Here is a 16,482-nt window from a genome sequence, read left to right as displayed (position 1 = left end):
TTTAGGGAGCAGGGAGGTTGAGTTCAGATTAAAGCTCCTGGTAAAACAAACACAAAGGTTGGAAGTGGGGGAGGTGCCTTCGAGACCCCTAGGCCCACAGACAAGACAACAGCCCCCAGCCTGTTTCCACCCAGAGTCAAATCTTCTAATCCCCTCCTTATGAAAACAGTTATTTTGACGCTCAATAGCCTTTTCTTTCAAAGATTGGAAGAGCTATAATGGGTTTTCCTGCCCTAATGCTCTGATTGCCAGTTAATTTCCTAATTTGGAGCTAATTACTAAACTGCTTAAAAATTTAAGGCACAGGCAACCATCTACTGACAAGCTTTCCATTTATCACCATGGTGTCTGAGGACATGGCCCTTAGCCGAGAACAGAAGCTTCCTCCTCTATCACAGAACAGACTCCTCCTTGTCAGGGTGGCTCTGCCAGATGGTTTCTTAGCCATCACCAACCAAGTTGCTCTCTTCATATGTTAAAGTTACAGAGGAGTCTGAAGCCTTTCAAGAGCTGGAAGCAGCTTCCAGGTTTAATGCTGCATAAAACAAAACTATAAACCGCACATTTTTCTGTCTGGGGATTTTTATTATAAAGAAGGCTTTAATTCATAGTCCTGTGGAAAGGGGTTTTTTTTTTTTCCCTCTGTTTTGCTGGCTCTCTTGGCTCCTCATTCTACTTATTTTTTTCCTCACATTTTAATTCAGAAATAGTGTAGCTGAGTTTTTGTTTTGACGGATAATGAATTTGGAAAGTGGTCATGTTATTAAAGTATGTTAGTTTAGGGGCACCCGGGTGGCTCAGCGGTTGAGAGTCTGCCTTCAGCTCAGGGCTTGATCCTGGAGTCCTGGGATCAAGTCCTGCATCAGGCTTCTTGTGGGGAGCCTGCTTCTCCTTCTGCTTATGTCTCTGCCTCTCTCTGTGTGTCTCATGAATAAATAAATAAAATCTTTAAAAAAATAACAAAAAATAACAAAAGGACAAAACAAGACACAGGCTATTCATCAGTTTCTCAAGCTGTGCCCGGAGGATCTTAACCTGGCCCAGGCTGCACATGAGAACAGTGCCCCCTCAAGCTGTGTAGCCGGCTAACCAACCACTACCCTTTCCTATTAAAGAGCTTTTTTTTTTAATTTGGAATTTCATATAATCTCAATTTTAATGAAAACTATACATCTTTATGTATGCATGAAAAAAGAGCAGGAATAAATAATGTTAATAGCTGAATCTCTACTGAGAGATATACACTCCTCTTGATAATTTTCCTCATTTTCCAAATTCTCAACAAGCTTTTTTTCCTTTTTAGTTTCAATCCTACATGGACTTCAGGCAACCAAGTCCCGATTCCGTGCCTAGACTAGAATTGCCTCTCACTCTGCACTCCCCAGGTCCTGAGAGTCCTTGACAAGAAGAGGCACATCTCTTGAGAGGTGGGCTGCGGTGGTAAGGAGAGGAATAAGGCAGTCATGGGAAGGACTTCTCTGTCCCAAACCCTCCAAAAGAGGCCTAAAAACAGACCAGAAATGCCACGAGGACTGGCACTGGAACACTAAAGGCTGGCAGGACCTGGAAAGCCTAGGTTTAGAAGGGAGCTCATCAGAATGGTTCTTCGGTCTTTTCCCACAGGGACTGGGGGCCTAGGCTCAGCTGCAGTGAAAAACAGCTGGTTCAGCTGTAAGAGAAGGGGAGATGACTAAGTCACGAAAACAGAAAGGCTAAGGAGCCAAGCCTGGACAGGCTGAGCAGAATGGGACTGAGTTGATTCACTCAGAGGTCCCCAAACCAGGATCCCAACACTGTCCTCACTGTGAGGACCAGGCCTCTCTCTATAGCAGACAGCAGAGGCTGTACAGGCTGAGGCCATAGAACTGGCCTTTGTGCTGAGCACAGAGGGAGCTGATGATGAGCTCTCAGGAGACCAGAATAAAGCACCTTGGAGGGGGACTAGCAACTGGCTAGATAGAGAGGAGGCTCAAAGCAGATGCAGCAGGTGAGGAGGTGGGGTTTTAGGAACACCTGCACAAATCTGGGGACTTGCACATGGGGTGAAATGGGCTGGTACAAGCAGCTGAGAAGAGTAATATATTTAGGGAATGCTGGAGAAACAGCCCTGAGGTTTACACTGAAATGATAAAATGTTGATGAACTAAACCAACAGGAGCCTGAGGTATGGTCTCAGGTTCCTGTTGAGGCAAAACTCAAAAGCTCTAATAAAGGATTAACCAGACAATTGTGACAATCTAGGGAATTAGAAAAGTTATATCTAAGCCAACTGGGATTTTGTAAATTTTGTAAAACATACTTTAATAGGTTTCAGTTTCCCTTATCAAATTTTCATAGCCTGAAAGTTTGATGGAAGTACGAATTTATTGACATCAATTTCCTTAAGCTATTATTCCAACACAGAGAAGGTACTGAAGAGCTGAAGACAATTATAAACCCACAAGATCTGAAGTTAAGTTTGCAAGACCCACCCCCTCTGGAGAGAGAGAGAGACAGACTATGAATAAGTCTTCAAAAAGAATCTGGAGACTGCTTTCAATTATAGCAAGAAGTCATGACAGTTGGACAATTTAAGCATTTTATCCAGAAACATAGATCTATTCCATAGATACCAAATCAATTACCATATAATTGAGTTTGAAAATATACAAAATATTTGTTGTTCTTACATACTGAAATTAAAACCTAATTTTAAAAAGTGCACAGTAAAACCAGCGTTAAGGAAACCTACAATATCCATGGTACATGTATTGTTCTCCATTTTACTGTCAACATTAAATTCTGTATTTGCCTTACTGGTTACAAATATATTTTAAATGTTTCAAGGCCATTTACAACACTGACTAGTTTACTAGGTCCAACAACACCCCAGCTTCCTGAAGGCGGCCAGCACTGGACACTGGACAAGGGGTCTGGGTCCTGTAGCTCCGTGCAACAGTAGCAGCTTTGGAAAGAAGTCGCCAACCATCTATGTGTAAACTATCGACTCTTGTTCTTTTTAGAATTTCCCTGTGCAAAGAAAAATATCAACAATAAGAACACAAACTTCTAGAAAAATAACTCCCTAGTTTATAGGCCAAGCTGTCTGGAAGGCCATACTTCACTTTGGAAAACTTTAGCTTCCAAGAGGGAGAACAGCTGATAACCTTGCATTGCTTTCATTCAGTAATCAAAAAGCAGTTACTTTTAACTCCCAGACTCTCTATTTCCTGGGACCCTATCCCACCCCCCTACCGCCCCTCTACACCCCAGGGCTGAGGATCGGCAACAAAGGAAGAAAACAAAGCTATCCTGGATTTATTCAAGCCTCAAATATTCGTTTTGTTCCAAAGACAGGGAGTTTATTGATTTCAGATACTGAATAAAAACTTTTAGCCTGAACATGTTTCTTTGTTGCTTAATAGATACCTTCTAAAGGTCTTAATAGATACTAATTTTGAATATGTGCCAACTAACACAGCAGGGGTAATGATCTGAAAAAGGAAGCTCAGACTGGCTGAAAATGAGCTAAGTGCAGACGTCATAACTCATCCCCAATCCCCCCACATATGGAGATCTGGACTTTCCAGTTTTACATAACTTCTTTCTGGAGAAGTTCATTTTTTAGAAAAACATAGTAACTAAATTCCTTACTTAGCTGTTAGGTACAAGTACATTCCTGTCATGTGTATGGTTAATGCTTGCAGAACACAAGCATTAATAACAAGATGATAGCCAATGAATGGTTCCAAGATGTTTACTTGGCATCCAATGGAGATCATGTCAAGTTGGCCATAAGATGATGCTCTAGCAATCTATATTACTAACAAACCGGGTAAGGAAGAGCGCAAAATACAGGGATCATAGAATGATCATATCAAGGTTAACAAAATAAATGAGCTCTGTGTTTTATTAATAATAGATATTTTAGGAATTAGATTAAAAAGTTCTGAGAGGACTTGAAAGTTTCCTAACTGCTAAAGTAGCTACAATATAGCTTCCTTTGGGACAATGAACCTTGCTAAACTCAACATTAACCCTTCTCAATTCCGAACCAAATGCCTCCTGCAATTCTGGAGTCTGAAAAGACCCCTATATCCCCTGATACTTCTTTCCAAATCCTGTTCCAAAACAGGATTTCTCCTAATATTCACAGTAATGTCGTGCTGTCTACAAGGACTAGGAATATAACCTGTGAACTAGCTGTTGTCCTGCTGGAACATCAAGAAAGAGGCCAAGGGAGTTGCAGGAGGCAAGATTCAAGAGGACTGACTCCACACCTCCAAGCTCGTTCCTGAAGCACAAGTAACTGGAGAATCATAATCAAAACCACAATGTCTGGCTAAAATAACCACAAGATGCCCCAGGAAAGTATCAGACACTCTCTTGCTCTCTCTAAAGTAGCCAGAGGCCAATCAATATCAAAACAATATTACATAATGCAGATTCCAACACACTCACGTGACATATCTCCAAGGAGACACCAACTGAGCAGAACGCTGCCCTCACCACCCTAGCTAATGCTAAAATAAAGCTATAGTGTGTTCATCTCTATTTCTTCTGCAGTGCCAGCACATAGAAGGACCTCAATAGGTGGATACTAGGTCAATAAGAGGCAACAGTAGATTTCAAAGAGCACAGGTTAGAGACAATAAACCCCTGCTGGCAGTAGTACATACTGTCTGAGTTACAAAATGTGCTAAACATCTGAGATGATGCATGAAACCAAGTTCCTGACTTCCTGAAGCCTAACTTTCACGGTAAAAAAACATATATATTATGTTACAACAGATATAGGATATGTAGATATGCACTTCAACATACAGGTACTACTAGTATCTATTGACCCCAGCCTTGACAAGCAGCAGCTTCATGGGAAATGAAATCAAAAGAATTTCTGTAAAGGGACAAGACATTCCTAGGTTATATGGATGTGTATGAAAATAAATCTGCTAAAGAAGGTTATTTACTCTTCAATAACACCATTTTAGACTCATTTAAAGAAAAAAATAATAATCCCCATCATAGCCTCCCTAAAAGTCCCTCTAAATGATAAAATAATAGCAGAAATGCCAGAAGTGCCCCCAAAAAACATAGTATTAGGCCTTCTAGAGGTGAAACCCCCTCTTAACTTATAACTCAAAAAAACTCAATTTTACTTTTGGATAAGAGGGCAAATGATATGAAGAAAAAGCATTTAAAACCCCTTTAAACTTCTTAAACTTTGCCCCTGAAATGCACAGCAATGAAATGCCTTATATTAAATATATTACATATTAAATATTATATTGCAGACAGACTCCTTTCGTCTCCTCCCCTACCTTACTGGACATCTTCAGTGTGTCAATCTCTTCTCTCTGTTTAGATAATGTCTCGTTCATGCTGCACAGGTGGTCACTCATCATACTTAACTGATCCTCATAACTCCTCTTGGTCGTTGTCAGCTCATCCTAAATGGCAAAAGAACAGAGGGGCCAAAAGAAAAATCAAAACCCCACAGTCACACCACTCCAGAGTTTTTTTAATTTACAGAAGGAATCTGAGAAAAGCAACCTATCAAGATGGCCTATCTGATCAATTTACATGAAGGACAAGCCACAGACCTAACAAGAGAACAAAATTAAAACATACGGGGGGGGGGGGGAGGGGGGAGTTTTTCTTCTATTCAGCCTTCAAAATATGTTCTGAATTTCTTTGCAAAAAGACTGTCCTTCTATGTCAGGTATAAAACTGTCACAGAAAAACAAGAGGGCTCCATTATCTTTCCTAATTCCTTCAGGTTTTTCAGAGCCTTTGGTAGGGTGGGCCAGTCTGTCTCAGGCACGTTCCCACCAGCCCTGCTGCACCTGATGGCTCATGGCTCTCAGCAATCAGGCCAGGACTCCCTGAGAGAAGCACCTTTGTCTATCTTCCCATCTCTCTACTCTCTCCAGCCCCTTAAAATCTAATCCTGTGCTCCGAGCTAATCTGATAAACTAATCTGAAACTAGGAGGAAGCAGGTGTTACTGTGCTAATGTGTTTTTTTCTCTGCCTGTATCACATTTATATTTAATAGATGCTCTCTGCAGACAAAGCTTTAAAACAAAGCAGTGAGTAGGAGGAATATTTTGCAGCCCTACCTTTCAGTTTAGGTCAGTTTTATGAAACAGTAAAGATAAGAAATAGAGTCATGTGTCCAGCCTGCTACGACAGGGATTAGCGGGGGGAAAGGGGGAGGGAGGACTGTGGGTACATAAGTATCATTACAGAAGTGCTGACTACAAAGCTATTTAAAATAAAATCAAGTCAGAGAAACAAGCAATATACAACTTTTTGCCTGACAGAAGTAAGATGTTACTTTAAAATGAGGTAGAAATAAAGTGGTTAGAAATATGTATGTCTAGAGGTCGAACACCACTACTTTAAAAAGGAAATGCTGACTTTGCTGCCCAAGAACTTCCAGGGAAAACCATATTAACACCATGTAGGTAACACTTCTGAACTCACCTGAAGTCTACTGATGTTCTGACCAGCTACTTTCATCTCTTCTGTCAGTGCCTCTTTAGACTTTTCAGCCAAGGCCAGTCTCTTAGAGAGTGCTCGGCACTGTTAAATCAGAAAACGTTCCATTATCTCAGGAGGCATTTCCCCAAACCAAATTCACTTCAGGCCTATACCACACACTGGAGTACACATGAGATGTCTCCCCTTTACCACTTTAATAAGGAAAAAAAAATCTACCAACCCAAGGTCATCATGGTTTTTCATCAAGTCACTCATGACCAGAGGTTATAAAAAAACTTATTTTTTTTAAAGATTTAATTTTTTTAAAAAGATTTTATTTACTTATTCATGAGAGACACACAGGCAGAGACATAGACAGAGGGAGAAACAGGCTCTCTGTGGGGAGCCTGATGTGGGACTTGATACCAGACCCCAGGATTACAACCTAAGCCAAAGGCTCACTCAACCACTGAGAGCCACCCAGGCATCCCTAAAGATCTAATTTTTAAGTAAACTCTACACCCAACGTGGGGCTCAAAGTCACAACCCCAAGATCAAGAGTCACACATTCTACTGACTGAGCCAGCCAGGTGCCCCTTAAGAAGTTTTTTACATTTACCCAGGATTCATTTGTATTCACACTGGATGAAAACAGAAGTGGTTATCTCAAAAGTTATCAATGGCATCTGACCATGCAATATGAATCCCAAGGCACTTTTCTTGTGCTTTTAAGTTCTCTATTAGAGACAACATTACAGGAACAATAAAAGCTTTATAGTCCCAGGCTACAGATTAGACTCGATCTATGGGGAAAATGAAGTGAATGCAGGAATGCAAAGATCCCAGCGGCTTCCCTTGGAGTTCTATCAAAGAGACAGAGCTGATCAGGAAGAAAAAAAGGAAAATTCTGTTTCTTGCTATTGTTTAAAGATGGTGTGCCATTAAGAGGGTCACTAAATTTTCTGATACGGCCATATAGACTGACAAGGAGAATCTGTTGAGACACATCTCAATGCTGTGTCGACATCAGCCACCCAGACTAACCATTCCAGTAAAGTCTGGAGGGGTCACCACTTCCTGTTTATAAACAAGGAAAAACTAGGACACTGTAACAATTCTTGTAGCACATTGTGCTGAAGACATTTACCAAGATACCCAAATCTCTTGGAAGTAAAACAGCCTCGAATATTTCCCAGCTACTCATTTCATTCCTCACAAGAGAATTTTAGGAAAGTTCAGCCAGTCAAATCAACCACCATAAATTAACCAAACTTCTACTATGTGCTTAGCACCAAACCTGGAAAAGAGAGAGAGGTTTGCAAGCTATGGGTCTTCATGAAGATGGTGATCAAGGCTCTGACACTAACTCAGAAGGAAGCTCAGGACCCCAAAAGCGATGGCTCAGAAGTTCAGCATCCCTAGCAGCTCCACTGTAGGTCAGCCAGTTTGCTGCATTCCCCATTTTCTACAGCCCAACAAGCTGTTATTCAACAAACAGGTACATAATGGTGGCTTATGGACAACATGGAGCTAGACACATTATTTATTTATTTCAGCAAGAAAAAAAGAAGCAAAGCCCCTCCCCACTTCTAGCACCGGGCCTCCTATCAACCATTCCCTATCCACAGTACAGGAGAAAAATCACAAAGTCAATCCCAATAAAAGGTATTGTCTTTTCTTTCTCAATTTCTTTAACAATTTAAAGCATTATAATTCCTTGTCTGCCATCTATAGCTGACCTTTTAACGTAAAGTTTTATTTCATTTATTTATTTATTTTTAAAGATTTTATTTATTTATTCGTGAGAGACAGAGAGAGAGAGAGAGAAGCAGAGACACAGACAGGGGGAGAAGCAGGCTCTATACAGGGAGCTGAATGTGGGACTTGATCCCGAGACTCCAGGATCACGCCCTGGGCCAAAGGCAGGCACCAAACCACTGAGCCACCCAGGGATCCCCCAATGTAAAGTTTTAAATCAGATACTTTACAGGTATTTTTGTATGTTGAGTGACAGCCATCCTGTATCATTTGTCTCTTATTCTGATTTCTATACTCTCTTCCTTCATTTTCTCCCTTGCAATTAATGAACTGTATATTATTTTATGGAGTATCTTACATAGTGTTTTTCTAACTCTCCTAAGAAAATGAATTATTTGGTTAGGTAAGAAGAAAATGTAACAAAAAGTAAGATTATATATCAAAGGTTTAAAAAGGTTACAATTTTCATTTCCTCATTTAGAAGAACTCATTTCTACAATTTGTCACTTAGAAATTAAAGAGTATTAAAAAAAGAAGAAGAAGAGGAACCAGGCATATTTTGCTTTTTAATTTCTTTGCATGAAAACTCCTTGACTTGTGAATGTCTACCTGCCTCTAATTCCCTAAAACAAGTAATCTCTAATAATAATACTACAAACATATGTGACCAGAGGAAGGGAGACCTAGAAGTCTCTCAATTATCCTTCAGTAACTTGGAAATGACAAATCAGTCCTGTATTTATGGAAATAAAGATTTTTGGTTGAATATGGACCAATCAATGTGAACTCCAACCAAATTCACATGGATACAAAGACACAGACATCTCCCTTCCAGAGAACAGCAGGAGACATGGACAGTGACCTAATTCGTGCCAGGATTGGGAAAAGCCACCAAATAGAATGAACTCTCCACTCACCTCCGCATAAAAGTGCACTGACTTACTGTCAGCCAGCTGCAGTTGAGATGTCAATTCCATGATCCTTGCCATGTAGTGATTTTTAATTAAGTCTTCACGAGATTCCACATCTGGAACCTAAACAGAGCACACATAACTAAGTAAATAAATGCCTGTGAAATGAAGCAGTTCTAGAATAGATGACCATTACCCTAGAAGAAGAAGAAGAAAAGACATTTTGTACATTTTCATTTAAAATCTGATGGGGAGTCATAGTTTCCCAACCCCTTAAAGAAACTTGGAACAAACCAAGTAAATGTATATTCCAACTTTCTCTTATTCAGCATCCTGCTCATGTCAGAATTAGGTTGTGGCTTCAAAAGAAGAGAGCAGCAGCGAAGCACCGAGAGGCCCACTACCTCTGGGGCCATGTCCCTCCATCTGGCTTTGATAAGCCACAAACCCAGCTTTCAAAATCTCCATCCATCTGATGCCCCGGTCTTCCTCTAAGTGGAAGAAGTCAGGGGGCAAGGGAGCATTTACTGGAACCCCTAAAATCCAAGCATTCTTTTCCTCCCAAATTATCTTAAGACAGCTCTAATTCTCTTAAACACACTAACCAATTAAACTCTTTCTATAATAAACAGTTTATGGCCCTTGTCCCAGGCCAATGTTTCTTCTAGTCACTCTAGCAATGGTACACTACTGAATTTAGTTTAGAAATAGATACAGAAGTTCGAGATTACCTCAAGTAAAAGGCCAATAAGGAAATCAAGAGAATTTACCAACTTACTTGAACTATATTTACCAGCTTGCCACACTGAGTGGAAAGTTGAGTACCTTCAGTGTTCCTTCTATAGTTATTTATAAAGTTACATCTTATAATATTTCAAAATTCAAAAGCCAAATCTGACCTGGATTCACACACTTGAGGGCCAGAAAGAAGTAGCAAGCACAATGTCGGTCAAGGCCCCGAGAAGTCCTGCTCCCCAGCCTGCCCACTGGGAGGGCTAACGCCTCCAGCCTCATGTGGAATGCCAGCAAGCTGATGGCCAAGCTCCCACCACACCTTGTCAAACTGCCAAGCCAAGCCAAGCCGTTCAACAAGGCAATTACAAAAACAGGCTATAATTTGTTGGTGATGGTTAAAATAGAACCAGAAAGAAAAGCAACATGGATCCATGGATGGAGGAGAAAAACACTGGCTGCACATTTGCAAGAAGTGTCAGAAAATAATTGGACAAAGCTGACTTTTGCAGGCCTTTGTGAACAAACACACAGCCAAATATTTACAAACAAATGTGACGCCAAATACACATTACATTACCTCATTGTCAGATGTCCTGGTTAAAATCCCAATCTAGAACAGAAGAGGAAAAAAAATCTTTGGAACAGACTGTTTTCACTTCAAATACAACAGCTGCAACTCTTGTAATGTTTTCTCTTTTCAGTTCACATTGTTTTTAAGTGCACTGGAAGAGCAGTTCTAGATCACCTGTATCATCTTTTTTTTTTAATATTTTATTTATTTATTTATTCATGAGAGAGAGAGAGAGGCAGAGACACAGGAAGAGGGAGAAGCAGGCTCCATGCCGGGAGCCCGACGTGGGACTCGATCCCGGGACTCCAAGATCGTGCCCTGGGCCAAAGGCAGGCGCTAAACCGCTGAGCCACCCAGGGATCCCCTGTATCATCTTTTACTACAAGGAAGCAGTACCTACAGACAGCTAACTGTATTCACTATTTCCATCATGAGGCAGTAACGGATAATGATCACTATTTCCTCTATCAAAATGCTGTAGTCCTTTTCACTGAAACTCAACAAATTAATTGCCTGGGAAGGGAGAGAACAGCTTTGACTCATCTTGTCATTTCTATGCCTATTTCCAAAGCAGTAGTCAAGGAGAGGTAAAGACAGTTTTATGGTGACCATAACAACTGAACATTACAAACAGAAAACACAAATAACACCCTGCCGAAAGTCTGAAAGGAGAAAGAAGAAATACACTTTTGATATAATGTTGTGACCTTAGTAAGAATTAATTTCAGATTTAAATTAATGAAAAAGAAAAAATAATTTCAGACACATTGAAGTACTACCAAGTTTTTTAAAGCTTGCTTTTGTGGAGTAAGATTTCAAAACCAGATAGGCATGAATACTGATTTCAGGTTATTGTCCAAAGTGGAAAGGCATGTGCTTGGGCGCCATAACTTCAGGACACTCAGAAACTCAGTTTCAGTGGATTTTTATACTCTCACAGATGACACCCAATAAACAGTCTTCACGGATCCTTTTTTTTTTTATTTTTTATTTATTTATTTATTTATGATATTCACACACACACAGAGAGAGAGAGAGAGAGAGACACAGGCAGAGGGAGAAGCAGGCTCCATGCACCGGGAGCCCGATATGGGATTCGATCCTGGGTCTCCAGGATCGCGCCCTGAGCCAAAGGCAGGCGCCAAACCGCTGCGCCACCCAGGGATCCCGTCTTCACGGATCCTACATCATCTCAAGAGTTATTACTCTGAACAGTGCTCGGTGTATCAACTGAGTGAATGCTAATGAATGTCATGCCCACCTAACTGTAAAAGGATTGTTTATAAGACTTTTTTTTTTTAATAGAACCGTAATTTTCTATTCACTGAAGCAGAAGTAGCAATTAGTCTTTCTCTTTTAGTTAAAAACTGTTTATGGAAACACGCCAATCATTTAATTTTATATATTCAAATATGACTACATTTGGCAAAAGAAATTCGGAGTCTGCATCTATATTCTCCTCCCAGGTTATGGTTTAAGAATGTGTGACAGCACAAGACCCACAAAGGAATGGTATTATATAAATGGAAGGAAAACTTAACGTACATAATTTCAACATTTTCTTCATATGATGCTAATGGGAGTGTAAACTGATACGCCCTTTTAGAAAACTTAGCAATAAAAGGCCAAGAAACCCAAAAACATACATGCCTTTTGACCTAGTAAGTTCTAACCCTGAAAATACATCCCAAAGTCATTATCTGAGATGCAGAAAAAACCTTATGCATAAAAGAAGATGCTATTTAATATAGTAAAAATTACAACCAATGTCCACCTATAGGTAAACTAAGGCATATTTTATGTAGAATACTATGCAATCAACAGCTAAGTTTATACAGATTTCTAATAATAAGATAAATGTTTGTGTATCCACATTACTCTAAAAGATTTGAAATTTTATATAGCACAATATGAACCACGCATGAAATTTTGCAGGAAAAATGTTAACGGTAGTTGCTTGGATATTCAAGGAGCATGTCAACTTTTCTCTTCCTTTACCCTTCTGTAGTTTTTAATTATCTACAAGGTATGTGTACTCCCTTTATACATAAAACATATATTTAAAATCCTATGAATGCTTTTTAATTCTAGCAAGAAGCAGAAATTTGAATTATTCTGTGGCTTTTTCTTTCTTGAGATTACTGCCATCTTTTATTACAATAAATCAGCAGGTGGCTGAAAACTCAAATTACACTATTAGGTACTTTAATGACAAATACTATGCATTCAATTACTGAAGTGCCATAGGGTTAGAAATAATCAGTTTCTATCTGATGTAACTTTTTCAGCCCCAAGGTGCTTGAATCAAACTAATCTTCGGGGCTTGTAGGATGAGCTTCCTTAGCCAGTCAGTTAACTTTAAAATGGGCACAGATTTGGGGCACCTGGGTGGCTCAGTGGTTGAGAGTCTGCCTTCGGCTCAGCGCATGATCACATAGTCCTGGGGTCGAGTCCGGAATCGGGCTCCTGCAGGGAGCCTGCTTGTCACTCTACCTATGTCCCTGCCTCTCTCTCTCTTTCTCTCATGAATAAATAAAATCTTTAAAAAAAAAAAAAAAAAAGGCACGGATTTGCTCCCAATACCCAAAGGAAGATGAGAGAAACGGAAGGTCACATAGCTGCATACTTAGTTCAGTGAAGTTCACTAGGGGTGGGGGGAAGGGGATAAAAGGCTAAAAAAGAGAAACATCAAGAAAGGCAGAAAACATCACTTTTTTTTTAAGATTTTATTTATTTATTCATGAGAGACACACAGAGAGAGAGAGAGAGAGAGAGAGAGAGAGAGAGAGAGAGAGGCAGAGACACAGGCAGAGGAAGAAGCAGGCTCCACACAGGGAGCCGACGTGGGACTGGATCCTTGGTCTCCAGGATCACGCCCTGGACCGAAGGTGGTACTAAACTGCTGAGCCACCCGGGCTGCCCCACCATCACTTTTTTATCCCAATGTTCTCTAAGGTTGTTTTTGGTAGGAATCCTCCATGTACAAGAGGGAAGGAGGGTTAACGTAGTTAAGATCCTTCTCCTGGCCTGAAATACTCTTCTCCTGCCTTGGACTCCTGTTCACTTTTGAAACCCATTCATTTTACCTCTCCTGTGTCATCCTCCCTGAGCCCTCCAGCAGCCTGCTCTGTGACCCCACAGCACACCACATATGTCAACCCATGCTCGTGCTTCTTTAGATTGAAAGCAACAAAGACCAACTGTGAAAAATGAGGAGGCCAATCATGTCTTGGTTCTCTAATCCTGACCATGAGAGACAATGCCCAGGGGTTCATGGAGAATGTGGCACCTCAACTGTACCTGAAATCATAGGCAGAATTCTGAATTCAGCAAAGTCAAGGAGAAGGAAAAAGGAGCTGGAAGGCAAAAGCACTTGAGTGTATAGGTGATAGGGGTTATGGATGAACAGATAGGAAAAGAAACAGCTTAAACAAAGACAGGGAAGGATAAATCCAAAGAATGTTACCAGGGAAGAGCTCAGTGTGGCTTTGTACAAGGATATGTGGAAGACAGGACTAGAAAGGTAATCTGGTAAAGGTATCCACATACCTTAAATGCCAAACAAATGAATGGATTATATTCTACAGATAACTAGAAACAAGAGAGTTCATAATCAGTTATATACTCTAGGAAAAGCACTTCGATAGCACCTTAGATGGTTGGTGGAGGGAAAGAGACCCTTAAAAGATGCAAACAGATCAAGGCCATGTACACACATGCTAACTGGACACACTGGACACACTGCTTAAAGTAACGGCGACTTCCAAACTGACCAAACACAAATAACATCATCATCACTCATGGCCCAACAGCGCTCAGCACTAACAGTTTCCCCTGTCCCTGGAAATCCCTCTCACTGACATACCTAAGAACCATGCTTGCCATTGAAGATGTTCAAAGACAGTTCTGAACTTTCAGCAATGGACATTACTGACTCAAATACACCAAGGCTGCCAACTCTCAGCACTTCACGAAAGGCAAGCAGTAAACAAATGAGTTTATGTCAGCTGATCTGTTTTCTGACACTGATCAGAGCATGAGGCTTTAGTGGTTAAGAAGGAGGGTATACCTTGGATTCCAGCCTAGTTCTGTCACTTACTAATAAGCATGTGACTTCAGCTGAGTTATCTCACCTCTCTGAACCCTAGTCTCATCTACATAATAGAAATACAACAGTACCTACAAACTTAGAAGACTGCCTGAGTTAACATACTCGAGTCCTCAACATCAAGGCTGGCTCACGATCACTACAATCATCACTACAATCATTACTGTTGTAGGAGCACTCTTCCTGGTCTAGTCTGGTCCAACAGTTACTCCCTGGCCACCAGTGACTCTACTGCTAGCGCAAATGAAAGCCAAGGGAAGTAACAGATGTAGGGAAGCAGAGAGAGAGAGGGGAGAAAGAAATCAGACCAGACCAGAGCGAGAAAAGTCTGATCAATGAAAGACTCTGAAGGGAAATCCAAAGATGGGTGGTGGTGGGCTTGTACTTTCCCCAGTGGTACCTGAAGAGACGTCAAAATTCTGCTAGGTGTGTTGAATGTGCCTCTAGGCAGTTAGTCAGCTTCCCCTAGCCAGAGGCAATATACAGGACTTGTGTCTGGGACTCAGACCTGTGATCAAGGGGTCACTATAGGATCATCCTGTGAGCATGGTGTCCACACAAGTCAAAACCCTGAGAAATTCTACTTTTTTTTTTTTTTTTGCTTTTCTAAAAATTTAATTTTTTTTTCTCCCCATATTTTATTAAGAAAAGTTTCAAACACACAGAAAGCTGGAGGAATGGTATATCCACCATCTACACTTAATAATTAACAGTTTATTTATCTGTACATGTATATTTTTTCTGAACAACCTAAAAGTAAATTGCATATACTATGATACCATACCTAAGTACTTTGACATTTATCTCCCCAAATTAAGATACTCTCCTAAATAATCATAATACCAGTATCACATCTAGGAAAACTAATAATAAACTGAGTTCCTGACACTGTTAAGATGCAATAGGGTCTACATACATCTCGAAAATAAAAGCTGGTTTATATGTTTCACTATCAGGGATGCCCTGAATGAGAAGGACCATGACTTGCTCTTCCACTGTATCAACAAGCTATGAGGAGGATAAAGTCAAGTGCCTTAGGACCTGTCCTAAGGTGCTTTCAATAAGCACCATGGCTCCCCTCAAGATCTTCAAGAAAGGCTTGTAAAATGTACCTAACAATGCATATTTCTGATTATAAGGGTTTTTTTTCCTTCTGATTTCTTCTTTCTTGGATTTTTTTTTTTTTTTTTTTTTTTTACTGTGGGTAGAATATTATAATCAGGAAACTTTTCTTAAAGTAACTTTGAAGTTACTTGAAGTAATTAACAGCTCCAGTATTGATGTTTCTTCACCTTCTAAATCACTGCAGTTGGGGCACCTGGGTAGCTCAGTTCGTTAAGCATCTGCCTTCGGCTTGGGTCATGATCCCAGGGTCCTGGGATCGAGCCCCACATTGGGCTCCCTGCTCTGTGGGGAGCCTGCTACTCCCTCTCTCTCTGTTGTTCCCCCTGCTTGTGTGCTCTCTCACACATACACTCTCCCCAATAAATAAATAAAAATCTTCTTTAAAAAATCACTGCAGTTAAATATAAGGCAAGAAACAGAAGGTTGTAAGATAACCTACCAATATGACTATCTTATGGAATGTAACTAAACTGATAGGTTTCTGTATTATATATATGTTGTAAAGCTTTATACTGTCTAGGAACCATATTTAACTTTTTTTTTAAAAAGATTTTATTTATTTATTCATAGAGATGCAGAGAGAGAGAGGCAGAGACACAGGCAGAGGGGAGCAGGCTCCATGCAGAGAGCCTGACGTGGGACTCGATCCAGGGTCTCCAGGATCACGCCCCGGCTGCAGGCGGCGCTAAACCGCTGCACCGCCGGGGCTACCCTTTAACTGGTTTAAAATGGTATTTGTGGCCATTTCTATGAAAAGGCAGACATTCGAGCCCTTGGTCAGATATACAATCCCATATTACAAATGTTTCTA

General features: G+C 40.4%; 1 protein-coding gene across 1 annotated transcript in view; it reads right to left on the bottom strand.

The window, feature by feature from the left end:
• Positions 1–2,275: 2,275 nt before the first annotated feature.
• PPP1R21 (protein phosphatase 1 regulatory subunit 21) overlaps positions 2,276–16,482 on the bottom strand; it is a 65,614-nt gene continuing 51,407 nt past the window's right edge. The window contains exons 18-22 of the mRNA XM_055329153.1: positions 10,445–10,477; positions 9,139–9,255; positions 6,467–6,565; positions 5,301–5,429; positions 2,276–3,009 (exon numbers count right to left, since the gene is read on the bottom strand). Of these exons, the coding sequence (XP_055185128.1) occupies positions 2,980–3,009; positions 5,301–5,429; positions 6,467–6,565; positions 9,139–9,255; positions 10,445–10,477 (408 nt within the window). The 3' untranslated portion in view covers positions 2,276–2,979. The remainder of the gene's footprint in view (positions 3,010–5,300; positions 5,430–6,466; positions 6,566–9,138; positions 9,256–10,444; positions 10,478–16,482) is intronic.

This window comes from Nyctereutes procyonoides, unplaced genomic scaffold (genome assembly GCF_905146905.1).
Source record: "Nyctereutes procyonoides isolate TBG_1078 unplaced genomic scaffold, NYPRO_anot_genome, whole genome shotgun sequence".
NCBI lineage: Eukaryota > Metazoa > Chordata > Mammalia > Carnivora > Canidae > Nyctereutes > Nyctereutes procyonoides.
Note: the sequence above shows the minus strand (reverse complement) of the source record. Positions and strands in the feature narration are given on the sequence as shown.